The sequence below is a fragment of the Moschus berezovskii genome, chromosome 21 (genome assembly GCF_049115385.1).
Source record: "Moschus berezovskii isolate FMDL1 chromosome 21, NW_MosBer_1.0, whole genome shotgun sequence".
Lineage (NCBI taxonomy): Eukaryota > Metazoa > Chordata > Mammalia > Artiodactyla > Moschidae > Moschus > Moschus berezovskii.
In genome coordinates, this window is record NC_142480.1 from 38,497,103 (window position 1) to 38,524,774 (window position 27,672).

Here is a 27,672-nt window from a genome sequence, read left to right on the forward strand (position 1 = left end):
TCTCAGCTCGACTGGGGTGCCTGCTCTCGTTCCCGCGTCTCGCGAGCGTTACGGTGACTCGCGGAGGGGTTGCAGTTCGGTCCATTCTCGGCTGCCGTGAGGTGAACCGGTGCAGGGACTATGTTCCGAGCCGCGGCTCCTGGGCAGCTCCGGCGGGCGGTGAGTCCGGGCGGGGAGGGCCGAGCCCGGTGACGGCCCGGCCATAATCTGCTCTTCCTGTGAAGGTCTGGGCGCCATCCCCAGACCTAGCTGTGAAGGTCACCGCCATCCCCAGACCTAGCTGGCCCTCGCGCTGGCAGGCCCAAGTTGAACTGGGGCTCGGGTTCAAAGTTTTGGGGCCTGCCCTTGCCTCCTTCCGGGTCGCCAGCTGGGGGTCGAGGTCAGAGCTCAAAGTACCGAAACTCCCGCCCGCTGCCCTCCGCATCCTCTTCGTAGCTCTTCTCCAGCCCTCCAGCTTTCCTCTTTGCACTGCTGGGCCGCCAGGTTTTACACCTTTGGCGGAGAGCGAGCATCTGCGTCCCCGGGGAATCTTTACCCGAGGGAGGAAAATGTCGCCGCTGGGATGCCTTCTTGTAAAAAATAAAAAACTTGAGTTCAGCATCCAAGGTGTCGTTTCTGAAAGAATTAAACATTTTCCCTGGGCGCATTATGGCTGCTCGAATCCACTCACTGCAAAGTACCGGGGGCAAGAGGCGATGTGGTTTTGGAAACTTGGTCTGCTCTCTGGTGAATGGATCAGTGGTGAGTTTAGGTGATTGTATTGACAACTTTGGCCAATTTGCTTTTTTTAATCCAGCAGATTGTTGGTTAAGTAGGTGGGGAACTATTGGTAGCGCTGTTTTTGATGGTTTTATTAGTTACGACTCATGAGTTTACCACATTTTTCTATTATGAGAAAGACTGATAGAAAATATGTTTTTGTCTAACACTATGGGACACTAGTATTTGGAGACTGACCAGTTACAAGTCAAGTAACAATTTATATTGTAGATTCTGAAGGTTTTCTAGTTTACAGTTAGGTTAAGTGACAAGATTGCTAAATCTGGGTCAGAAACTTTCCTGTCATTTTGTACGTTTTCCAGTTTTTCTTGTGCATGCATATTTTCTTATATCCTGCTGGGACTTTGTCCTTGACACATAGCTAGCAATCTTTCTAAATATATGTAGGTCCTTTTCTTGTGTATTCTTTGTTTCATTAAAAAAAGAAAAAAACCCACCAACCCTCCGTTCCCTCTCCCCCTGATATACACAGAGTTCAAACCCATATCCTTCAGGTCAGCCTTAATAAGTCTTTCTCCCAGATATTTTCCTCAGCTGATCCAGACATAAACAAGTTTAAGTCATCGATTTGGAAAAAGTTCCAGGTATCAGAGTGACACTCTTAATGTATACAATAATAAGAAGGTAGTTTTGTGGACAGGTTAGAAGTCTGGAGAACGAAACGGCAACCCACTCCAGTACTCTTGCCTGGAGAATCCCACGGACTGAGGAGCCTGGTAGGCTACAGTCCATGGGGTCGCAAAGAGTCCAACACGACTGAGCGACTTCACTTAGAAGTCTGGCCTAAGAGAAATAGTTGTGGAGGGGGCATTTGGGACTCAGTTATTTTGTAGTTATTGACTCAGTTATTTGACTTCCCTGATAGTTCAGATGGTAAGGAGTCTGCCTGCAATGCAGGAGACCTGGGTTCTATCCCTGGATCAGTAAGATTCCCCTGGAGAAGGAAATGGCAACCCACTCCAGTATTCTTGTCTGGAGGATCCCATGGACGGAGCTGGCGGGCTACAGTCCACAAGGTCACAAAGAGTCGGACATGACTGAGCGACTTCACTTCAACAGAAAAAAAAAAAAACGACTAACTTAAGTAATCACTATAAACACAGTTTGCCAACATACATGGACAGTATTTCCAAATCTTTACTGTGGTTTGCCAAAGACTTTGACCTTTACGACTTATTTTCAGAATTTGAAGTCCTGCCAAGTAAAGTAACTCCTCCAAAGTCATTGGAAACATCTGAGAGATTTGAATTTCAAGGATATAGGAAAATAGCGGGAACACTTCTAGAATGAATACATAAATACACATACATGTTTAGCTTTAAAAATTTAGAAATTTCAGAAAAGTTTCAAGAACAGCACAAAGAAATTTCAAAACCCTTTGCTGAATTTCACCAGCTGTTAACAGTTTGGCACATTGGCTTTATTTCTCTTCATATATACATCCTGTTATTTTTCTGAATCATTTAAGATTATATTGCAGACATGCCCTTTACTCCTAAAACTTTTAGTGTATTTTCTATGAACAAGGAGTATGCAGCCTTTCAGTTGCTCAGTGGTGTCCATGGCAACCCCATGGACTGCAGCACACCAGGCCTCCCTGTCCATTATCAACTCCCGGAGTTTACTCAAACTCATGTCGGTGATGCCATTCAACCATCTCATCCTCTGTCGTCCCCTTTTCCTCACGCCTTCAATCTTTCCCAGCATCAGAGTCTTTTCCAGTGTGTCAGTTCTTTGCATCAGGTGGCCAAAGTATTGGAGTTTCAGCTTCAGGATCAGTCCTTCCAATGAACACCCAGGATCGATCTCCTTTAGGATGGACTGGTTGGATCTCCTTGCTGTTCAAAGGATTCTCAAAAGAGTCTTCTCCAACACTACAGTTCAAAAGCATCAATTCTTTGGCACAGTATAATTGGCAAAATCAGCAAGTTTAACAATGATACAATACTATGCATTATCTGGTCTGCAGATATTATTCATGTGTTACCAGTTGTCTTGTTAATCATTTGTAGCAGTATTTTTTTATTGTTTTTTAAATTGAAGTATAGTTGATTTACAGTGTTAATTTCTGCTAAATAGTAAAGTGATTCAGTTATACATATATAAACATTCTTTTTTATATTCTTTTCCATTATGGTTTATCTCAGAATATTAACTATAGTTCCCTGATGCTCTGCAGTAGGACTTGGGGTTTATTCATTTCTGTATGTACCAGTTTGCTTCTGTAGCATATTTCTTACTCTGGTCTAGGATAGTCCAGAATCAGGCCTTGCATTTAGTTCTCATGTCTCTTCAGTCTTTGTTAGAAAGCTCCTCAGCCTTTCTTTGGCTTTGATGACAATGACATTTTTGAAGGCTCCCAGGCCTTCTATTTTGTTGGCTGTCCCCCATTTATGTTTGTCTGGTGTTTCCTCTGATTAGTTTCAGGTTATGTATTTTTGGCAGGAGTATTGCAGAAGTGGTATTGTGTTCTCAGTGGATTATACTGGGAGGCTCATAATGTTGGTGTATTCCATTGTTGGTGGTGTTAATTACTTGGCTAAAGTGTTATTCAGCAGGTTTCTCCACTGTCAGATTACTGCTCCTCCCTTTGTGATTTTTAGCTAATTTATGGTGATATACATTGAGACTATAACTCTTCTGTTTCTCATCAGCCTTTCACTCACTAGTCTTATCTGGTGATGCTTCTTGCCTGAGAAATGATTGCTGCTGCTGCTGCTGCTAAGTCACTTCAGTCGTGTCCGACTCTGTGTGACCCCATAGACAAAAGCCCACCAGGCTCCCCCGTCCCTGGGATTCTCCAGGCAAGAACACTGGAGTGGGTTGCCACCTCCTTCTCCAATGTGTGAAAGTGAAAATGAAAGTGAAGTTGCTCAGTCGTGTCCGACCCTTAGCGACCCCATGGACTGCAGCCTACCAGGCTCCGCCATCCATGGGATTTTCCAGGCAAGAGTACTGGAGTGACTTGCCATTGCCTTCTCCGGAGAAATGATTACTGTGATGTAAATTGGTGATTTTTCTAATTCCATCGTTCCTTCTACATTTGTTAGCCTTGTATTATTATTTATGAACTCATGGAACCGTGCTTCATTTGGTAAGTTATAATCCGTTACTACTGCTAAATGTTTTGGTGGTCTAGTTGTGCCAGATTTCTGAAGTGTAAGTCCCTTCAATCTGGCCTGTTTACTTACCCTTATGATACTCTAAAGTCAAAATGGCTTATCTGACTTCTTACTCTAGAAATTTAAAAAAATTTTTCTGAAGTTAATTGAATAAATTTAGAAAGATACATTTCTACAAAGTCACATTTTTATTAATAGATTAATCTACTAAAAGACTGAAAAGATAAGCTGTTAACATGACAAGGTGAATGTAGCTAACACTATTAAACTATATATTTAAAATTGGCTGAGATGGTAAATTTTATATTTGTTTTTCATTGCAGTCAGTGAAAAAAGAAAAGAGATACCTTAAGCTGTTAGAATGTAAGTTAAATGACTCACATTTGGTATCTAAGTTACATTTTCATTTTGGCTTATCTGTGGCCTTGAGCAAAGTCCTTCATCTTTGGTGGGGGCTTCTCAGTGTTACCTGTTAATGAAAGTGTTTTCCATCCAAAACAAAGAGCTGAGGAGCACACTAAGAGGAAAATAGGTAGTTAATATTCTTGCAAGAATATTAATCTGAATTATTAGTATTATTTTATTCATTTGCATTTAAGATTGATTTGTTGACTAGTAAGATACCATAGGGACTGCACTGGTGGCTCATTTGGTAAAGACTCTGCCCGCAATGCAGATGTGGGTTCTATCCCTGCGTCAGAAAGATTTCCCTGGAGAAAGGAATGGCTCTCTGCTCCAGTATTCTTGTCTGGGAAATTCCATGGACAGAGGAGCCTGGTGGGCTACAGTCCATAGGGGTCGCAAAGAGTTGGACATGACTGAACAACTTATACTTTCAAGATACCAAAGAGATATTTTACACAGAGAGTACAGCAACACTTTCAAGGTTATTTGAATCTTCCTATTACTGTATTCATTCCCAGACAGGAAGGCATATCTATTATGATTTAGAAGCTATGAAACTGGTATGAAGGAACATGACATTTTTCAGAGTCCATGGTTTATCATTGATGAATGAGATTGAACTCTGTAATTCACATGCAGATTTTCTTTTGAAGGAAGAGAGAAAGCCAACTTTGATATGGTACTGAAAGATTTATTGCATGAGGTGAATTAAATAAAATTATGCTGCTGCCAACGTGTCTACTTTAAGCGTCTTGTCTGTTTTTAAAGAGAAGTAAATTGACTGTGTTTTTAATAATATAGTCGATGTCATATGACATTTCTAGTCATGATTAAATGCTACCATATTTTATTACTAAAGAGGTTAAAGTAATTTAAAGTTCAGAAATGTAATATACATGTTTAAATTACAAAAGTTACGTTATGGCATTGTGCTTTGTACCATTTATTAAATTTAGAAAAAAATTTAAAAAAGTTACCTTGAAATAGGGATGGGTAACTAATTATATATTATTTGTCTTTTTCAGTAGAAGTTGAAAGATTTTATAGTTTGTACCTGCTTTTTAATTATTGAGTTAAACAAAAAGACCTCTGCCCATTTACCATAACCGCATTTAGTTTTCAAAGGTGGTGGGGGAGGTAGATTATATTTATTCTTATTACTTTATGTTTTGAGTAGGTTTGTAAAGGTAAAGTAGGGAGTTAGGGTCCCAACTTTTTTTTCTTCCAACTCCTGTTGTAGTTCACTACAAGAACATATAGTTAAAGGGGCTTCCCAGACTCAACAGTAAAGAATCTGGCTGCAATGCGGGAAACGTGAGTTTGATCCCTGGGTCGGGAAAGTTCCCTGGAGAAGGAAATGGCAACCCACTCCAGCATTCTTGCTAGGATAATCCCATGGACAGAGGAGCCTGGCAGGTTAGAGTCCATGGGGTTGCAAAAGAGTTGTACATGACTTTTTATCAGCAACAGCAATCCTTGGTTGCTCCTGAAAGAACAGAAAAACAAGCAGGATCAAAACTGTTAAGGCTGAATTAGAGGACGAAAATGTGTTCATTGAACTTTAGCTATCCAAGGTTGATGGTGACTTTGAAGAGATTGGATTCAGTGTTGAGTGGAAGTGAAAGCCAGTTTGCTGTGAGTAAATGTTCAGAAGGAGTGAGGTGAGGCAGCAGAGTTTGTGTGTAAGGACTTTCTTTGTTTTCAAGAAGTCTAGCCTTGAAAGGGTGGAGAGATGATAACCTCTTTAAGCCCTATCCTTGAAAAGAATAGTGTCTCATAAAGGCCAGTCAACTTAATAAGGGTATGCAGCTAGTATGTAAAAGAAAACTTCACTTTACTACTTGGAACTAAGTCTAGTCAGTAAGTTCAGATAAGTTCCCTAAAAATATGATGGAGTGGGAAGACTTCCCTAGTGGTTCAGTGGCTAAGAATCCGCCTGCCAATGCAAGGGACACTGGTTTGGTCCCTGGTCTGGGATTCATGGGGTCGCAAAGAGTCGGACATGACTGAGCGACTGAACTGAACTGAACTGGGAGGGTCCCGTATGCCATAGGGCAGTTGAGCCTGTGTGCTCTAGAGCCTGTGTTAGGCGAGAGAAGCCACTACAATGAGAAGCCTGCACGCTGCAACAGTTTCCCCTGCTCGACACAGCTAGAGAAAGCCTGCACACAGCAGCGGAGACCCAGTGCAGCCAAAAATCAGTTAAAAAAAAAAAGTATGATAGAATATTTCTATTGATTTAGCATGTTTGTGTACTGTACTTGGTAGACACGCATATTAAAGTACTTAATTAAGTTATCAATGACAGAAAAATGGTTGCTTTTTAGTTTTTGATCATTTTGGGGGAAACTTCTCTTTTAGTTACTAAACATTCACAGAATGCCCACTATGTATCAAACTCAAAGACATACGGAGTTCAGAATGGAGAGTGAGACAGACCTGCTGCTGCTGCTGCTGCTGCTGCTAAGTCACTTCAGTCATGTCCGACTCTGTGCGACCTCATAGACGGCAGCCTACAAGGCTCCCCCGTCCCTGGGATTCTTCAGGCAAGAACACTGGAGTGGTTTGCTATTTCCTTCTCCAGTGCATGAAAAGTAAAAGTGAAATCGCTCAGTCGTGTCCGACTCTTCGAGACCCCATGGACTGCAGCCCACCAGGCTCCTCTGTCCATGGGATTTTCCAGGCAAGAGTGCTGGAGTTGGGTGCCATCGCCTTCTCCTGAGACAGACCTAGGCCCTGCCCAATGCCTTGCAAACAGACTGGGGAAGATAGACATTGAACCCATTATCTTAAGAGTGATCATGAAATGTGTATAGGGTCTTTGGGGAATATGCTTTGGGGGAGAAAATTAATCTAGTTGGGGAGCTGGAGAAACCTGTGAAATTAGTGAACTAAGGTGAACTACAACTGTTGTTAGTGGGTAATGAAGTAATAGTAAGGGTAAAGGATTTTCTTTAGGTAACAAGGTCACTTCATTTTTGAGTTTTGGCTCTTAAATCACCTGTTTACCTTTGTTTTAATTTAGTATGTACTGTATGTGCTCTTTTTTAAAAAAGGAATTTTTTAAAGTATTTTAAAGTCTTTATTGAATTTGTTACAATACTGCTTCTGTTTTATGTTATGTTTTTCGGCCTCAAGGCATGTCGGATCTTAGTCCCCTGACCAGGGATCCAGTCTGCACCCCCTGAATCTTAACCGCTGAACCACCAGGGAGGTCTCTTACATGATACATATCTTGCCTTTTAAACATGGTATTATTGCCAGGATTGAACTTGAAACAGAAATAAAAGTGCATCAGTTATTTTAGTTTGATTATCCCCCCAAAAAACAAAAAACACCCAAATAAAAGCGCATCTAAAGTCTGCAGCCCCCTTGCTTCAATTCTGGGCAAGTTTGTTGGGCCATCCTACTTCTGGGGTTTCCTTGTGAGATCAGCTGAGAGCTTTTTAGTGGCTGCATTGCAGTGTTGCAGTTCAGCTTCTTCCACTGCCCAGTTACATTTCCTTGATGCCTCATGGGGAGCCACGAGTGCTCCCCAATAAACTTCTTTCACACACACGCACACACAAAAAGGTTGATTACTGAAAATGAATGGTGGCACCAGTTTGCATTAATTAATTTAAGTAGCAGTGTTTTGAAGAGATTGAGATTCTTTTCTGAGCAGCCACCTTATTGCGTATTTTAACAGTTATCTAATTAAATGTTGAAGATTTGGCTTCTTTTTTTCCCTCATGAAAAAAGAGGACCCTAAAGTCTACAGATGCAGTGGATCAGAAGGTAATAAAACAACTTCCTTTTAAAAACCTTTTCAGGAATGGGACCTGTACTTTTTGAATCTTTTTGTGATATGCTACACCACTTGTATTTAAAATAGGATTTTAGCATTGTAGGATTTTTAGAGCTGGAAAAGAGGCCTTTGAAGTCCTCTTTTTGACCAGTTCTATTATTTTTAGCAGGAGGATATTTGCTAGGTGAAATATTACAGGAATGACCCATATATAAAACAGCTAAAAATGGTGATGCTTTGAGAACTGTTAATTATAAATCTTAGATCTAAGTCCAGCTACGTGGACTTTAACCTGGTTCTTTTCTTAGGTCTGTAGCCACTAATTTCCAGTTCCTTCATATGTAAACTCAAGGTAGTAATAGTACCACATCATAAGGGATTTTTGAGTTTTAAATACAGTTTAATCTTAGTACAGGGCTTTGATCCCTGGGTTGGGAAGATCTCCTGGAGAAGGGAACAGCTACCCACTCTGGTATTCTTGCCTGGAGAATTCTTTGGACAGAGGAGCCTGGCAGGCTGTAGCCCATGGAGTCGCAAAGAGTCAGACATGACTGAGCGACTTTTGCTTTCCTTTCTTTTTCAGAGGACTCAATAATATTAGTTTGGTTAATTTGGTTAAAGCAAAGTGAGGGACCATTCTGGCAGCCCTGCCTGCCTGGTGCTCACTTTATTCTATGTGGTGGTTCCAGCGGTGCCTTCCTGGATGGAGTATAGTTTGAAAACCTTTGGTTTAGTTTATCTCCCTCAAATTGAAGATGAAGAAACTGGGCTCTGGTTTAAGAAATAACATTTTAAAGTTCACAGACCAGTTTCCTCTGCTGCAGGCTACACACAGCTGTTATTGCTGAATTAAGCTTTGTAACCATGTTTAGGTTCTGCAGCTTCTCTTTAGGTGGTATGTGAGAATAGAAGGTAGGATATTGAATTAGAAGAAACCTTAGCGAATTAAAAGGAACCTTAATATCAAACTATAAAGAGTCAGTTGGTAAAGTAATGTGAAGTGTTTTAGGATATATGTAGTGTTTAGCCAAGACTGGTCAGAAAGATGGACTGAGTAGTTTCTTATATATTCTTTTGTTGTTGTTTATTCTTTAAAAAATTTTGAATAGCCTTTTAAGAAGAATATGCAGTGTTCCCTTGGAAGTTCTGAAAAGCTTGACAATTCCTTAGGAAACTACCCAATTTATCTTATTATAGAACTATAATTTATAGCAAATATGGGCCTCTGCCACCAAATCCTGGATTTATTCTTTAAATGGTGATGAAAAGCACATAAATTTTATGGTAAATGATAGGTGAAGCATAATCAAAAATATAGTGTCTGATATATATTGGTAATAAATAGTTTGTTACTGGCAATTCTTGTTAAATGTGATTTGAATCATAAATTATGTCTTTGGATCCTAATTACACAGTTCTTTACTGTGTGCTCTTCTGATTGAAAATGAAGTACCATGTAATTCTACAGGTGTATATTGGGAAAAACATTGTTCTAGACACTGGTGTTTGCCTTCTAAGAACTTTCATGCCGTCCCAGGAATTGTGAATCGCTACAACTTTTCTGGAGAACATTTTGCATCAATCAATGTTAAAAGCCTTGAAAGTGTGTCTATCTCTTGATCTGACATTCCTGGATTTTGTCATAAGAAGTGAATCTTAAGATGTGCATAAAGATTTCTAACCTTAACCATAAAAATTCTCACCTCCTGTGAGATTTCTTTTTTTAATTATAAAAACGTAAAAGCTATACAAACAGAGACCTGATTCAGCAAAAACAGAAGTCTCATTTTCTCCCCCTTTCTTGCTCCCTTTGAGTAAACGGAAAAAGGAGGGAAAAGATGAATGTCATCCACTAATAAACAATGTGGCAGTTCTGCCCTCTGGTAGATTCTTCAGAGCCCTCTTCCCGTCCTCACTGTGGCTTTGGAAGCATTTCCACCCCTGAATGCTTGCGCTGGAGTCTATGGCCCTCAGCTCTGGGATTGTTTCCTCAAGGATCAAGGAGGCTTAGAGGGCTGAGGAGAAGGAATGGGTTGCAGTTATAGAGGTAGGAAGCTTAGGGGAAAAGGGGCCCCTATCTTGTTGAAGGTTGTACAGAATCTGACTTAGTCATCTGTGAAAGCAGAGCAGCTGAAGTAACCTGGCCAAGTTCCAATCTGAACTTTTAGTCATACTGGACTAAAAGGATATCTCATCCGTTGAGGAAGAGTGCAGAGAGCTATGAGGAGGCTCATCTCTGCATTGTTTATAATCATAAAAAATTTCTGGTAACCTAAATGATTAGTTGAACTGGTATGCTTAACTATTAATAAAAAGATCAAAGTGAAGGTGTTAGTTGCTCAATCCCATGGTCCATGGAATTCTCCAGGCAAGAATACTAGAGTGCGTTGCCATTCCTTTCTCCAGGGGATCTTCCCGACACAGGAATTGAACCCAGGTCTCCTGCATTGCAGGCATATTCGTTACCATCTGAGCTACCAGGATATGTACAATATAGTAAACAAAAAATATGTATTCTGTTGATTTAGTTGCGTGACCAGCATTGTAGTCCTGTGCCTGGCTTCCCTTCACTTATAACCTCCTTATAAAACTCAAGCCCTGGGTACATTTTATATTAGGCTATCTTCATTCCAACTCCAGATCTGAAGATTATTGCTGAATTCAAACCACTGAACCATGACATGTGATCATCAGTGCCTCCTTTTCTCATTGCCATTTTCCACAAGGACAGTTCTCAGATCTGCTTTCCTCATGCCAGTGGTGTGCTTCCTTATCCTTTCACATGTCAGAACACCTAAACTTCCTTCCATTCTTCCTCTTGATTCTCCGTGATCTTCAGCTGCCAACATTTTGGCTGTCTTCATTAATTGGAAACTATTCTGTCTTGTAATTGTGTGTGAGCAAGTCTTATTCCCCTTGAAAACTTCGAGTGCAGGGACCACTCTTGTTCATCTTTGTGTTTCTGGTGTTTGAAATTATTTCAAATTACCATGAACTACATGGTGGTTTCTCGATAGTCCACAGTACCTCTGGAAGGATTTTAACTGGTTCCAGGATACAGTCCCAAAGCATTTTTTGAATTTGAAAGCATATTTAACAATGGAAACTTTAGCAAAATTTCTGTAGTGTTGTATTGTAAAGACAGATTTACATTATCAGTTATTTTGGTATTAAATTCATTTTACCTGAAGCAGTAGAACTTTAGGAGTTGATTACATCATCATTATCCCTGGATACACTGTGGTCTTTAGTAGTACTGACTGCAAGTGAGTGGAATTGGTAGTTGATACCTGGTTTTTCCCGTGGTCATGTATGGATGTGAGAGTTGGACTGTGAAGAAGGCTGATCGCCGAAGAATCGATGCTTTTGAACTGTGGTGTTGGAGAAGACTCTTGAGAGTCCCTTATACTGCAAGGAGATCCAACCAGTCCATTCTAAAGGAGATCAATCCTGGATGTTCATTGGAGGGACTGATGCTAAAGCTGAAACTGCAATACTTTGGCCACCTCATGCGACGAGTTGACTCACTGGAAAAGACTCTGATGCTGGGAAAGGTTGGGGGCAGGAGGAGAAGGGGACGACGGAGAATGAGATGGCTGGATGGCATCACCGACTCTGTGGACATGAGTTTGAGTGTACTCCGGGAGTTGGTGATGGACAGGGAGGCCTGGCGTGCTGTGATTCATGGGGTCGCGGAGAGTCGGACACGACTGAGCGACTGAACTGAACTGAACTGAACCTGGTTTGAGAATGTGTTCTAAGGATTTTAAATCCAGATACATGTATCAGCTTCTTGTTGAACATAGATTAGTGGGAAAGTTGTTTGGAAATAATAAAAAGATTTTTTTCTAACAGTAGAATACTAATTTGTATTTTCTATTTTTATTAGGCAGGAATATCAGTAACAGAGGGATAGATAAAAATAGCCCAATCTTGCTATTGAGCAAGTATTTATAAATACATTTATAGAACTGAGCACTGCATACATATCTCTTTAAAGCACACCTGCTTATCAATTAGAGCAAAAAAAAATTATGCTGCAACATTATTTTCCTGTTATTTTTCTCTCTTTTTAGACCTCATTGCTACGATTTCAGAGTACCCTGGTGATAGCTGAGCATGCAAATGATACCCTTGCACCCATTACATTAAATACCATTACTGCAGCTAAATGTCTTGGAGGTGAAGTGTCCTGTTTAGTGGCTGGAACCAAATGTGACAAGGTGAGAAATCTTTAAGGTCAACCATAGCAAATAAAATTACCATCAAGAGACAGGGAAAGATGGAGACAGAGAGTTATAATGAGGACTGTATCCCAGCTGAGCCCTAAACCTCATTAAATGGTCAGTTTCACAACCATTACTGTGTGTGAAAAAGAAACTAAAAGATTTGCTCACTAGGCATTTTGTCTTTTGAAATGAGGTGGAATACTTGATTTAGTTCCACTGGCACCATCATGTGCCATCAGGTACCAAGTAGAGAGATAATATTTGAGTCCCCTTAGAGGGTATTGGAGAAGGAAATGGCAACCCACTCCAGTGTTCTTGCCTGGAGAATCCCAGGGATGGTGGAGCCTGGTGGGCTGCCGTCTGTGGGGTCGCACAGAGTCGGACACGACTGAAGCGACTTAGCAGCAGCAGCAGCAGCAGAGGTTAATAACCAATTCCTTTTTAGTATTGATGAATATACTTGCTAATTGCTTTTAATTTCCTGAAAGTGGCAAATCTGGAAAAAGTATATCATGGGTGTTAATTTTTAATTGGTGTAAGAATTCAAATGCAAGGACTTCCCCAAAACTACAGTTGGTACTAGAAGATGTTCTTTGTTTGGTTGTTGACATAAGACAATGACAGCTTTGTAAAATAACCCCCTGAAAAGGAACTCTAAAGAGGTTTACAGAGTCTGTACCTTTGGACTTTAATGTTGTTGAAATGGTGCTTTCATTAAGCTTACCCACCTTGAGCCACTAGTTGCCTCTCACACCATACAGGATCTGCCAGTTGTGTAGTTGGGGGTGTGAACCTCAGGGGAAGAAATCCAGAACAGAGCTTGTTACTTTTAGACAATTTAATTTATTTTTTATTAAATCGCATTGATGCAGAGCATGTGCTATAACACAGGTTCAGTTAGTGTTGTTTTGGCCAATTTCTTACATGAAATTGGTATCTTAAAATAATGTATTCAAGCAGGTATGTGCTTATGTGGATTTCTTTACCTAAATCCTGCTAACAACTGTTGACTCTTACATAGTTATAAAAGATAGCTAAGCTATCTTTTTGGTTGCCCTACTTTCAGATATACAAGTTCTGGATTTGATTTTTTTTAACGTGATTTTAATTAATCTAATATAACTTGGAAGATATTTGATGTTATTTTATTTGCAGTATTTTGAGAAAAATCGAAACAAATCATCTCTTCTTCAGTTACAGTCTTATTATCATGTCACATTCTAATCTTAAAGAAAAACAATCAGTACCTATGTATAGAGACTCTGTTAATAACCCAGGCAGATTTCAATTTTATACTGTAGCTGTTATCATGGACAGCAAGTAACTTTTCTGTGTAGTGCCTGAAATAAGAGATGAATTTGATAGTACAATATCCCCTGCCAGTGAATACCTGATTCAGAAGAGTTGCTTTTGCACTGCCTTCTTTCTTGAGTGAATATTGTTGGAACCTTACCCTCCATTGAGGGAGGGCAGAAGGCGTGGCCTTTTATGTTTACTCATCAGTGAATCAGCATGGAGGTAAGCAAGAAGACAGTAGACCAGAATATGATTGCCACATTTCTGCTAAAACAGAAACTGGTCATGCCGTACTTAGAGATTTAAAAGAAGGAATTCTCATGGCTTTCTGTATACAGAAAATCTGAGTGGTCAGAGAGCTTTCCCAGAACTCCATCCTGATTCTAAACAAGAGAAAAGAGGAATTAAAATAGTAAATATTTTGCTTCATTATAGATAAATATATGTGGATGGGCAGGAACTCAGGGCTGTTTCTTTATAGTTTTTTAAGGTTCTCTATGGTTTTTCTCTGTGGACCAGAATCACTGATTTTAATATCAGCAGAAATCATTATTGTCAGCTAAAGTGCAGTGGCTTGCATACCAGAGTGGTTAAGTCTTGTTCTTTAGTTCTTGGAACCTTAAGTCTGAAATGTCTGAATTGTATTGGCTGTGTCATTATTATGAGCGAAAGAACGTAACCATTTCTAAAATGACAAACTTATATTTGTATTGAGCAAAAGGGAAGAGCACGATATACAATTACATTTGAGTGGATAGCTAAGTTGATTTTGGTTTATCAATTTGTACCTTTTTCAAGGCAAGAATTTTTGTTTAGGGTCAGTAGACCTTAATATCAATTGGCTTAAGATTTTCTTTGTTAAATAATTTTCTTTTATTCCTAAGAAGCCCTTTTTCTCATAAGGCCATTAAGATTTTATACTCTGTTGAATCTGTAATGGTGACTCTATTAGTATTTTTCTGTTAGATGGATAATTAAAAACTTTTATTCATAGGTGGCACAAGATCTCTGCAAAGTAGCAGGTGTAGCGAAAGTTCTGGTGGCTCAGCATGATGCATACAAAGGCCTCCTTCCAGGTGAGCTTTTCCAGTGGAAAAAAAATGTCTATTATGCTTGAAAACTGAATATGAAAATATTATGAAATGTGTTTATCAAATGTGTTTAATTCTCAGAGGAACTGACACCATTGATTTTGGCAACTCAGAAGCAGTTTAATCACACACACATCTGTGCTGGAGCATCTGCCTTTGGAAAGGTAAGAAGATTGAGAATGTGGAATCTGATGTCACTAGATGGAAGGGTTAGATTTCATGGTGCTGAAAGTGTACAGCAGACTTTGTTTAGATAGCTAATTTTGGCTTTAAGAATTAATGTAATAGTTTTGCTAAAATTTATTCTTTCAAGATTTTGATATAATTTCTGTTAAAATGTTATCTCCAGGCTTTCAGCTATGGTCATAGAAACAACTTTATTCTTTTGAGACTTTGTCATAATTTTTTATAATGCCACTTCCAGATTTTCAGATTTTTGTCATGGGGAAAGCTCTATTTTTAAACGTATTTTTCTTAAATAACATTGTGGAACTGTCTTATTGTGTGAACGCTATTTGAATTAGTAACCCATTATAAGAAATGGGTTTGTTTTGGTGACTGGTGGATGTTTAGAAAGGCCAAGTTTATCTATTTGAGAGATTTGGAAAGGGCTGTGTAATGCTTGAAGACATCCTTAGGGTAAAGAGAAGTGTAATCTGATCACACGCATTGTGATATTCTGAACTTGCTATGAGATGGGCAGTGGTCTGAATGAGTTATTTACCTTCCTGACATTTGTTTTCTGATGTGTAACATGATGCAGTTTGGCCAGGTGATGTCTACAATCTACCAGTTAGAACTGTTAAAAGATGGAATGGGTTTTCTCTGTAGCAGTTTTCACTTTCCTTGGAAATGGTTAAATCAGAAGCTTGACATCCAGCTACTGTATTTTGGGATGTTGCAGATCAGCATTGACTAAAAGATCACTGGGGACCCTTCCACCTCAGGGTTTTGTTTCTGTGTTAGATGATTCAAACAATTTCATAAGTCTTGAGTTTCTGTGATGACAGTTCACCTAAAAAATTGTTAAAGCAAGAAAGGGTATTTGTTGTAGCTGATTCACGAGATTTTAATACTCTGGCTTTGATTGCTATATGGGTGTTTTGAGAACAAAGGTCACATAATAGTATTATAACTGGATCTGCAGCTTCTGAATGGATTTGGAATGAAGAAGAGTCCATCAGGTGAAGCTAAACAATTTGCTCTATAATAGTTCTTCACCAGTTGTCTTTTTAAGATACCACAGCTTTATACTGGTAATCTAGAATTTTAAAACTGTCATCTTTTTGTGCATCAAAAGAGTACTGTTAGTTATTACCTCTCCTTCCCTGAAACCATGTGGTTTAGCCTGTTAGATAGTGTTGAGATGTATCTGTTTACCATCCATCCTTTCAGGACATTGATATGTTTGCTTTGAAGTGCTGTGGTAAATTTTGTTTTCAAGATGTGGTAATTTTGTTTTCAAGATGTGCTAAAATGAAACAAGGGATAGTAGAAGTACAAAAAGTATTAAATTTCAAGGAATTAAAAAAAAACTCTAAAACTTTAGAAAGAAATACAGTCTGAATATCATAAAATTTGTGTGAGAATCTACTCAGACAGGTAATAATATTCCAGTCGTATTTCCTGAACAGTTAAAGAAGGTACCTCAAGGAAAGAGTTACTTACTGAAGCAGACTTTAAATGCTAACAAATTCAGTTTGTTCTAAAAGCAGGTATCTTCTAAACCTCTTATTTACTAAGTTAGAACTATGTTTAATGGAATTTTAATTAATTTCCCAAGCCCTTTATTTCCTATAAAATCTTAATTTTTTTCTGATTGTGAATTTATAAGCTATGGTACTTTTCAGTAGCTCTGTTATTATGATTGAAAGGAAATTGCTATATAATATAGGTAACAATAGACTGAGTATTGGAAAATCTTTACAGTTGGAGGATGTAGCAGGAGGAAATTTGACTCAAGCTTTTAACACTTGTCGGCATCAATTTATATAGAACTGCTTATTAGATACAAGGTAGAGACATGAGAAGTGGAGACACAGCCTCTGCTCTCAGGGTGCTTTTAAACTTAGTTGACGGTTATATTAAAATTTTTAAAACAAAATACACGTTAGTGCCAATAATTGGACATGCATGTGAGAGGATGCAGAATAAAGGAGTGATTAGAGGATAGTCCTGAGAGAACTCTTAGAGGAACAGAGAGGATTTGGGGATGGAATAAGGAGAGGAACTCGAGTGCTGTTACAATGAAAGTTCACCTGCTAGAGTTGGTTTCATGTACTGGGTTTAGGAGATCCCATAGAGTAAGCTCTGTGTAGAAAGCAGTGGGGAATTTACCCTATTTGTGTGATAAAAGCAACACCTCACTTTTAAAATTGCACTTAGATGATGTCATCATCTAAGAGAACCTTTGCATCTAGAAAGTATGCATATTCATTCTTCACTAACTGATTCTGTTTTAGAGCCCAAGAAATTTAGAATAAAAGCATAGAGAGATTCTCTTCCTCTTACTGAGAGGTGTAGTAACTAAGCTCTGGGGTTATTGGGGCTTGCCCAGTGATCCCTGCTAGTGGGAGCAAAGTTACCACATGTATCTATTCCAGAAATGTTATATGCAGATACAGAGAAAGCATATACATGTGTGTGTATATATAGAGAGCGAGAAAGGCAGTGCTTTACTTTTCTCATTTTTTAAATTATATGCATTTACTATAATTTGTAAACCTATGTCTTATTGATGGACACTTCGGTTAGTTTTTATTTTTTTAAATGCAACATCACTTTTTGAAAAGGTGAACATGTCTAATTTGGAATTTTTTCTTTCATGTACATTAAGTAAACATATAAGGATGTTCTTTTTTAGTATTTGAGAATTTTACTACTCTAATTATTTTTCTATCTTATCTAAATTCAGTTATCTATAACTGTCACACTTTGTAAATGATGATCATTAAAGCAAATATCATATCTCATAATTCAATGTACTGAGTTAAGGTAGTTTATTGCTATAAACTCATTAAACTCTTAATGTAGTTAGAGTAATGATCGACTCTTACTTATGTTCAAGATGCACGTGAAATATAAAATATTCAAAATAAAGTTTCTATAGAATTTTCTTTTAGAGAATGTTATTGCTAATATTTTATAGCCATCCATCAGCATGTATGTGTGTAACTCTACTTATTTTGCTTTTAGAACCTTTTGCCCAGAATAGCAGCCAAACTTGATGTTGCCTCTATTTCTGACATCATTGCAATCAAATCACCTGACACATTTGTGAGAACCATTTATGCAGGTGAGTACCCAAGGAAAACAGTTAATCAGTATGTTAACTTTTTGAAAATTCTAAAAGAAAAAATTAATCTTGAAGATAGGATTTTGAAGCATTGATCATCCTAAAGCTTCCTGAAGGAAAACTTAGTGTTAGATCTATCTTAGTGTTAGAATGGCTGCTGGACCGTGATATGACATTCTCTCTGATAGATTTAAAACACACTCTTTTCCTTCCTGATCATTCCATGTACAGAGTGAGGTTTTTCCAGTGATCAATAAAAATTAGGTTTCTTTTCAGTATATTTTGTAAGTGGCGCTTGGAAAAGAAAATTTTCTGTTTTTTAAAAAATAATTTCATTCTTCTTTGCTGCTTCTATTGCATTTCTATCTGCATTAAGAAATTCAATTCAGTGTCTTTTTAGTCGATTGATCTTTTGCTAATAAGCACACTGGTCTCTGTGGGGCTGCAGAAGGCAATGAACTCTTTGACCTTTCTGATTGAACTCAAATCAAACCTCTCATCTTCAGTGGTGTTTAAAAGGAAGCATTTGGTCATAGTTTAGGTCACTCTTAATGTAATTGCTAATCCATAAGAAATGTCTCAAATCCTTTAAAAATCTTGGTGTATCACACGTCCCGTTTTTTATGCCCCTACTGCGTTTTCACTTATTTTCTTTCCTTAGCAGGCATAGTAGCTTTGTCTTTATTAAGTTATTGCAGCTCATGTTGTTAAGTTACTGATCCTGTTGTTTTGGAGAAGAAAGCTTTTGTTTATATTCCTTTTAGGAAGAATGTACCTGATTAGTGTGACAGCCTTTTCCAGTTTGTTTCTTCCATGCAGGTCAGCACTTGTTCTATTTTTAAAGACATCCAAGGTTACATAGAGTGCCACTGATATGTTTCTTCAATGTTATAGTCCTTTTCCTATATTTAGTAAAAGTAGAAAAAACCTAACTGGTCTACAGTTATTTTTTCCTTATCTTTGTGAAGTAAATTCTGAACCTCAAAGGAATACTTGGGGGATTTTTTTGCCTTTCATGGTTGTTTTTTAAAATAAATGTGTATTTCAGGAAATGCTGTATGTACAGTGAAGTGTGATGAGAAAGTGAAGGTATTTTCTGTACGAGGAACATCTTTTGAAGCTGCAGCAACAAGTGGAGGTAGTGCCAGTTCAGAAAAGGGTGAGTGTTCATTTGTATTTGTTTTAGTTTCTTATTTTTAGTTCAGACATTATATTAGAATAAGAGATTGCTTCTAGTTAAATCTCTAATGCAGAGTGTTTGAGAGCTTCATCTAAATAAATGATATTCCCAAGTTTATACAAAAGTAAGAAATATTTATATTATTTTTTTGTACTGTGATAGTTTGGTATGTATCAAAGGGGTAGGGGTGGGGTGCATTAAGATTAATTTGTTATATTGATGTAAGGATTTTTTACTCTCCTCTCATTGTTTATTATAAAAGAGCTTCAATATAATGGGAGACTGTAATAATAGTAAACTTATGGAAGGTGTTAACACTTTAATATATATAGTATCTTATTAAACCCCATAGAGAAAGGGTTATTTCAGTCTTATAGGTAGACTCAGAGAATTAAATGACTTCTCAAAAGTCATATAGCTAATATGGTGAAGGCTGGAATCCAGTCCCTTTAAGCCTTTCCAAAAATCAGAGAGAATGAAATTAGTAGCAAAAAATTAAAAATCACACTAACAAAGTTAAATTTCCTGTGATTAATTCTTTGTGTATTTCTCTTAAAAAGTTATTTTTACTATAGTACTTGAACTCATACTCTTTGTTTTGTTATATGTATCAATATACACAGCATCAAGCACTTCCCCAGTGGGAATATCAGAATGGCTTGACCAGAAATTAACAAAAAGCGATCGACCAGAGCTCACAGGTGCCAAAGTGGTGGTGTCTGGTGGTAAGTCGAATATTGTAATTTTAAAAACTGATGTAAATGTAAAATACTTTGCTTTTATTAATAATTAATTTTAATGGAGCACAGGTGTTTTTTCAAATGTAAGAACTAAGTTGTGAGTGTTAGTCCCATTTTACCTATTAGGAAAATGAAATCTTGAGTTTAATAGTTTGGACTTCTGTTGCAAATCTGTTTCATTGGCACCAGGGGGAGCATGGTACAAATCTCAACTCCATAGCTTTGCAACTTGGTATCTTTGTCATTTTGACTGACTCCTGTGTTATTCTGAAGAGTATGGTTAACTTCTGAAGCAAAGAAAGGACTGGTTGGAATCTCAAGATTGTGTTGTGTGACCCTTTGCTCTATTTAAAAAGTCTTGCAGTGCAGTCCAAGTCTCTATGGATAACTCTTTCGAAGTTTTTTCACATTTAATATGAAAACTGTTAATGTTGCATAAGACTTGCTTCTTTTTTGTATGTCATGCTTCTTATTTAAAAACAAAACAAACAAAAAACCCCAAGAAACAAACAAAAAGACCCATATTTCACAGCCTACTGACTTTTTAAAACAGTGACTGCTATGATTGAAAAATCTTTCCAAACTAAACATCAAATAAGCTTCCAAACAACCTCTTATTGCAAGTGGCATTGAGAGGAAATAATTTATATTTCAGAAAGGTATATCTGACTAGTTTATTCTCTTATTTTTTCAAAAAATGTTTATTAGGTATATGTTCTCTGCCAGGCCCATTGCAAAGTGCTGGAGAAACAAAGAGGAAAAAATGGATTATTTTTGCTCTTAGGGAGTTTAAAGTCTAGTGGAATGTCTTCTTTCAGTTGTTCAGTTAAGTATTGCTAAATATACAGTGACCAAGATAGGTATGAATCTTGTATTTAAAGAGTTTTTGTTCCAGTGAGGAAGACTGATTTTAAAGACTAATTATATTAGTAGTTAACCAGTTAGTTAATTACAGAATTACAGTAGTGTTGAATGCTTTATTGGAAAAGTGCAAGAGTATCATTGGAGAACTTAGGAAAGGCTTTATAGAGGAGATGGGAGTTGTATAGTATGAAGATTCACTCATGTATATGAAGTTCAAAATTTTTACAGAATGGAGTTTATATTTGCTTAATTCTTTTTTTTTTTTTCTTCTTCATCTTAAATGAGGTCGGGGTTTGAAGAGTGGAGAGAACTTTAAGTTGTTATATGATCTGGCAGATCAACTACATGCTGCAGGTAAGTTTATTTTCCTTACTAGAAAAATATTCCCATTTCATTGGAAATATTTTTTCTTCATTATTTCATTTGTATATAAGTCACTCAAAGCTGCAGATTTTTTGCTTTTTCTGGTTTTCAACTTTTCTGTCTGAAACAGTTTTTCTTAATCTCCATGTAAATGGTGTAGCCTTCAGTGCGGAAAGGTTGTCCTTGTTCTTTATTATTTATATGATACTCTTACCATTTGCCAAATTTTAGTAGTTTTTTCCATTAGAAAAAATTAAATGTTAACTTCATTGCCTACTTCAGATTGAGGAATGCCCTTGTTTTTCTCTTTTTTGCTGGTCCAACATAAATCTCTCATACAAATAGAAATTAATATTTAACATTTTAAAAATTTATAGGGAAGATAGATCTTCTTATTAAAAGTATATTAAGAATGGAATGATAGTTTTTGAAAAAAATCAGAGCATTAAAAATATTTTAGTTTTTAATTATACAACTATTAATGAGTATATTCTTAATGTCTAGTTTGTTCTCCCCCTTTTGAGAGTTCGTGTGTAACTTTCTGGCTTTTATGCTTTATATTACCTAATATATGTACCCGTAGAAATAGTTATGGTTTTGTCTGAATAAAGATGTAATCTTGACTATAATCAGATGATGGTATTTGACTGAGGATATTTCATTTATTCATTCACTGAATAAATATTTATTGAGTGTCTGCTATATGACAGGCACTATTTTAGGAGCTAGGCAAAAAACAGTGAATAAAATGAGCAAAATGATTCAAAGTTCTAGCACACTGAAATCAAGGTGCTGGCAGAGCCACACTCCTACTGGGGAGTGAATGTGTTTCCAGTTACCAGTTACCAGAGGCTGCCTTGGCGTTCCTGGACTTACAGCCACATCACTCCAGGTTCTGCCACTGTCTTTGTATTACCTTCTCCTCTTTATCTGTATCACGTCTCGCTCTATATCCCTCTTAACACGGATATATGTGATGACGTTTAAAAATCACCTAGATAATCCAGGATAAGTGCCTTCTCCCAAGATCCTTAACTTTATATCATACCTGTTGCCACACAGGTAATATTCACAAGTTCTTGGAACTAGAAAGTGAATATATCTTTGGAGGGGCCATTTTGCTGCTTACCACAGACAGTAAACATAGTAAATTAGTAAATAATAAAATAGTATGTTAGGGGCTTTCCAGATGACTCAGTGGTAGAAGAATCCACCTGGCAATGCAGGAGATGCAGATGTGGGTTTGATCCCTGGGTCAGGAAGATCCCCTGAGGGAGGTAATGGCAACCCACTCCAGTATTCTTGCCTGGAGAATCCCATGGACAGAGGAGCCTGGCTGGCGGGCTACAGTCCATGGGATCGCAAAAGGAGTCAGACGTGACTTAGTGACTAACCAACAATGAATGCACTGGGAAACCAAAATAATCCACGTAACTTGCTTTATTGTGGTGGTTTGAAACTGAACCACCAATATCTCTGAGGTATGCCTGTATACAGGAGGGTGTGCATAGGTTATATGCAAATACTGTTCCATTTTATATGAGGGATTTGAGCATCCTTGGATTTTGGTGTCCTTGGAAGGGTTCTGAAACTAATCCCTTGTAGATACCAAGGAATGACTGTAGTAAAGTTTTGAGATGTCTAATAACAGACACCCTAATAGAGTTGTCAGTTAAGCAGTTGGTATAGAAATGTGGACTTCGAATGTTTGGACTGGAGATAGAAATTTGGGAATCAACTGTATTTACATGGTATTTGAAACTGTGAGACTGGATGAATTCACCAAGAGTGTAGATGTAAAAGAAGTCCTAGGACTAAGCCCTGCTGCAAGATTAAGAAGTAGGGGAGAAGAGGAGAATGAAGACCAAAGACAAATGGAAAAGTAAGGCAGGAAAACCAGGATAGAGAGTGTGTTGTTCTGGAATCTAAGTGAAGTGTCTCAGTAAGGGAAAGCGTGATCACCTGTGTCAAATGCTGCCCATAGATCAGGGAAGGTGAGGACTGAGAAGTGCCTCATTGATCAGCCACTTAGAGGTCATTGGTGACTTTGAGCAGTTTTAGTAATGATGGTAGTGGGGACAAAAACCTGATTGGAGTGTTTAAAAGTAGTTACATGGTTGTATTCACTTCATCAGCCGTCGAAGCTGATCATGAGCTGAGTTCATTTGTGATTTGTGTGCTTTTCTTGTATGTGTGTCATATTTTAATTAAAAAATTTTTGGAAGTAGAATGGGAGGCCTGGCAATGGAGACAATGAATGCAAACGACTCTTTAGAGGCTTTTAACCATATGATAGAGCAGAGAAATAGTAGCTAGAGGGGGAGCAGGACCAACAGAGGAATTTTTTAAGGTTAGAAGATAATAGCATGCTTTATTGGAGAAGGCAATGGCAAGCCACTCCAGTACTCTTGTCTAGAAAATCCCATGGATGGAGCAGCCTGGTAGGCTGCAGTCCGTGGGCTCGCTAAGGGTTGGTCACGACTGAGCGACTTCACTTTCACTTTTCACTTTCACACATTGGAGAAGGAAACGGCAACCCACTCCAGTGTTCTTGCCTGGAGAATCCCAGGGATGGGGGAGCCTGGTGGGCTTCCGTCTATGGGGTCACACAGAGTCGGACACGACTGAAGTGACTTAGCAGCAGCATGCTTTATATGCTGATGGGAATGCTCCAGTTAAGAGGGAAAGGTTAATCTTAGATGAGAGTTATTGGAGTTATGTTCTTGAGTCGGTGGGAGAGAATATGAATACAGCTGCAAATTGATGGGTGAATGTGTTAGTTGGAGCAGGTTTCAGTTTTTTAGTGAAATTGGAAGCAGAATGTTAAAAGAATATTGAAAGTTTGAAGAGAGAGGAAAGATACAAAATTACAATATAGGACAGTCTGACAGAAATAAGGCCTATTTACTTAAAGAACAAAACAGTTAACATGGCTGAATATTGGCGTTTTTCTCTAGTCATGCTGAACTGTAGTAGGACAGGTATGCATAGGGGAGAAAGATTGCTTAGTCAGTAACCAGAGATGGAGGTTTTCCACCATTTGGAAATAAGATGATATAAGAAGAGGGCAAGGAAATTGAAGGCATATGCAAAGGAGTGCTTAGAGTCATTGATAATAGAAACTGAACTGGGTAAAGAAAGAAGAGAAAACGTAAGGGGAGAGAGGGACAGTGCAAAGAATTACAGACCTCAGTGGGGTCCGAGGGTTGTTGGAGTCAGGGACTAAAAGGGGTCAGCTGGAATGGGGAGGTCACAGAGAGATTTTGGAAATCGAGATTGTTGATGACATTGGTAATGGACAGATTGAGGATATGACCATGGGTGTGGTTGAGGTACCATGAAGGGTAAGATGACTGGAGCCAGGGTGTCAAAGTCTTCAAGAATTAAGATAAGACTAGTATTGGAGGCAATGGCAAGCCACTCCAGTACTCTTGCCTAGAAAATCGCATGGACAGAGGAGCCTGGTGGGCTGCAGTCCATGGGGTCGCTACTAGTCCGACACGACTGAGCGACTTCACTTTCACTTTTCACTTTCACACATTGGAGAAGGCAACGGCAACCCACTCCAGTGTTCTTGCCTGGAGAATCCCAGGGACGGCGGAGCCTGGTGGGCTTCCATCTATGGGGTCACACAGAGTCGGACACGACTGAGGTGACTTAGCAGCTTAGCAGCAGCAGTATTGGAGAGAGTAACAAAGACTCAGAAGCTAAAAATCCTGGAGAAATGAAGGGAATTGACTTGCTGGTTAATAAATGACACAAGCAATATACGAATGACATTGTCCGATGACATGAGATTCAAAATTGAAGGCCTCTAAGGAGAAAGGAGGGAAAACTTTTTGAGAATGGCAGTGAGGGCCTGGAGTACCACCTTGAGGCCCCAGTGGTATGAGGATGGTGGCAGACAAAGCAGCATCTGCTGGAGAGGACTGGAGAGGGTAAAAAAAAGTCTTTTGTTTCTTTTAAGTTTTTAAAAAACCATTATCAGTGAATGCCCCCCAGCAAATTGAATAATAGAGCTTTAAAAAATGACAACTATTTTTTTCTTAGTTGGTGCTTCTCGTGCTGCTGTTGATGCTGGCTTTGTTCCCAATGACTTGCAAGTTGGACAGACAGGAAAAATAGTGGCACCAGTAAGTACTGCAGTAAAATATGCCATGCAAAATTCTGTGGGGATAAGAACTGTATATATTTGTGGAACAGTCATCTCAGTGAAGTGACGACCTATTCAGTGTACCTAAGCAGTTAGCCTTTATCCTGGTGAATGTGGAAATCCAGCAGTGTTTTTCAAAGTTTTTAAAGCAGTAGAATGCTTTGTCAAATTTATGTCACAACATTAAATATGAAATTGAGAGAAGCATCATTTTATTATATAGATTTTATAAGTTCACCTTAGCATTTATTTACCATAATGCCTGTGTATTATAAAATCTATCCATAAAACTGATGAATCTATATTAATGAGCACAGACTCTCAAAATCAGTTGTGAATGACAGCTGTAGTCTTACATCTTCCTGAACACCTAGTTTATTCTGTATTGTTTACTTGCATGAAATTCAGTAAATTCTATAAATTCAGGAATTCTGATTCCATTCTGATCCATATTAGATTATTCTTCAATTAAAACTATTCAAAACTTAGGAATATATTGGTTTCAAAGTTGAATTATTAACAATATCGAATGATTGTTCACGTTTCTAAGATGATACAAGTTTTCATTGGATAGAATTCTTAGCCAGGTTAAATCTTTATTGTGTGGAGGAAAATGAGTTTTTAAATATATTTCAAAATGTACTTTTAATGTATTTCAAAACAAGACATTAAGTCATATCCATTAAGAAATCTCATGTCTCATCAGATGTTCATTTAAAATTTCAAAATAATAAAAATATTTGTCTTGTCTTTGAAGTTTGTTTTGAAGAGAGTTCAACCCCATTTTAAAATTGGGTTCTTTGTCTTTTTATTGCTTCTTTATTCATTTTTTGAAGAGCAGAAATTTTTATTTTTATACGATTAATTATTGATGTTTGTTAATACTTTTTGTGTTATACAGCTTATTTGAACTCAGAAAAGATCTCAGAATCTAAAATATATACTAAAACTGTAAACAAAGTCAGAAAAACCATGTGACCTGTTTGCTTGTGATACCACATTTGTCAGGCTGTGAGAACATTTATTGAGTAGGTAAATTCGAACCTTCCCTGACATTTAATGAGGAATGGCAAATAGGTATTTTTTTTGGTGGAAATCTTGTTTGTCGTAGTGTACATGAGTAAACATCTTTAGATTTGAATTTATTTACCAAAGATGAAGCCCACAACCTTTCTAATCAATAATACTTCTACAGCAAAGTATGGTGGGAGACAAGCTTTTATTTACATTGACTTTTCAGGCACAATACACTTGTTATTAAGTAGCATGGCAGAATGACAGGGAATGACCAGTGGCATCCTTACTTGTATTGTAGATAAATGTCATAGTCAGCTTTCTTCAACATTACTATCATGACTGTAGGATTACTGAAAATTTTTCATAAGGAATTTAAAACATATTAAAGTCTTTGGGAAGTGTGCTTGGCTGCCCCGCGGATCTGTCTCTTGCTTCAACAGTGCTTGGACGGAACAGACCCAGGGACGCCCCTTGCTCCAGCCTCCGACCACCCTCCAACCTTTTTTTCCAGTCGCAACCTCCGGAGTCAGCCACTCAACTGTCCACGATCACCGGGACCAGCCACCATTTTTTAACTCCTTATTACCGACCAATCATGAGCTCCCAGATTCGTCAGAATTATTCTACCGAGGTGGAGGCCTCTGTCAACCGCCTGGTTAACATGCAACTGCGGGCCTCCTACACCTACCTCTCTCTGGGCTTCTATTTCGACCGCGACGATGTGGCCCTGGAGGGTGTGGGTCACTTTTTTCGCGAATTGGCCAAGGAGAAGCGCGAGGGCGCGGAGCGTCTCTTGAAATTGCAAAACCAGCGTGGCGGCCGCGCCCTCTTCCTGGACGTGCAGAAGCCATCTCAAGATGAGTGGGATAAAACCCAGGACGCTATGGAAGCCGCCCTTCTTGTAGAGAAGAACCTGAATCAAGCCCTGTTGGATCTGCATGGCCTGGCTTCTGCCCGCGGAGACCCCCACATCTGTGACTTCCTAGAGAACCACTTCCTAGATGAGGAAGTGAAACTCATCAAGAAGATGGGTGACCACCTGACCAACCTCCGCAGGCTGGCTGGTCCCCAGGCTGGGTTGGGCGAATATCTCTTCGAAAGGCTCACCCTCAAGCACGACTAGGAGCTTCTGGAGACCAGTGACCTTTGAAGAACCCACCTAACATCAGGGCTACCTGAAGCCCCCTCTCTGCAGCAACTCGGCAGCTTTTTAACACCCTGGAGCCCTCTCTCAGGCCTTGGACCAAATGGAAACAATAAAGCTTTTTGCAGCATAAAAAAAAAAAAAAAACAACAACAACATATTAAAGTCTTTGAAGACTTTGTATGGCAAAACCAATACAATATTGT

The 27,672-nt window shown here is 38.4% G+C and overlaps 1 protein-coding gene across 1 annotated transcript; it reads left to right on the forward strand.

Moving 5' to 3' along the window:
- Positions 1-27,672, forward strand: ETFA (electron transfer flavoprotein subunit alpha). The gene is made up of 10 exons (XM_055418056.2): positions 1-159; positions 12,171-12,317; positions 14,614-14,695; positions 14,792-14,874; positions 17,906-18,005; positions 19,054-19,164; positions 19,809-19,910; positions 21,075-21,143; positions 25,203-25,285; positions 26,834-27,672. The coding sequence occupies exons 1-10, from the start codon at positions 121-123 to the stop codon at positions 27,443-27,445; spliced, it is 1,428 nt and encodes a 475-aa protein (XP_055274031.2). The 5' UTR covers positions 1-120; the 3' UTR covers positions 27,446-27,672.

Bases quoted from the DNA above. Each gene is read 5' to 3' on its own strand.
- ETFA (XM_055418056.2), top strand. From the start codon at position 121: ATGTTCCGAGCCGCGGCTCCTGGGCAGCTCCGGCGGGCG. The intron at 160-12,170 runs GTGAGTCCGGGC...CTCTCTTTTTAG, and splicing joins CTGGGCAGCTCCGGCGGGCG to ACCTCATTGCTACGATTTCA. The intron at 18,006-19,053 runs GTGAGTACCCAA...TGTGTATTTCAG, and splicing joins TGTGAGAACCATTTATGCAG to GAAATGCTGTATGTACAGTG.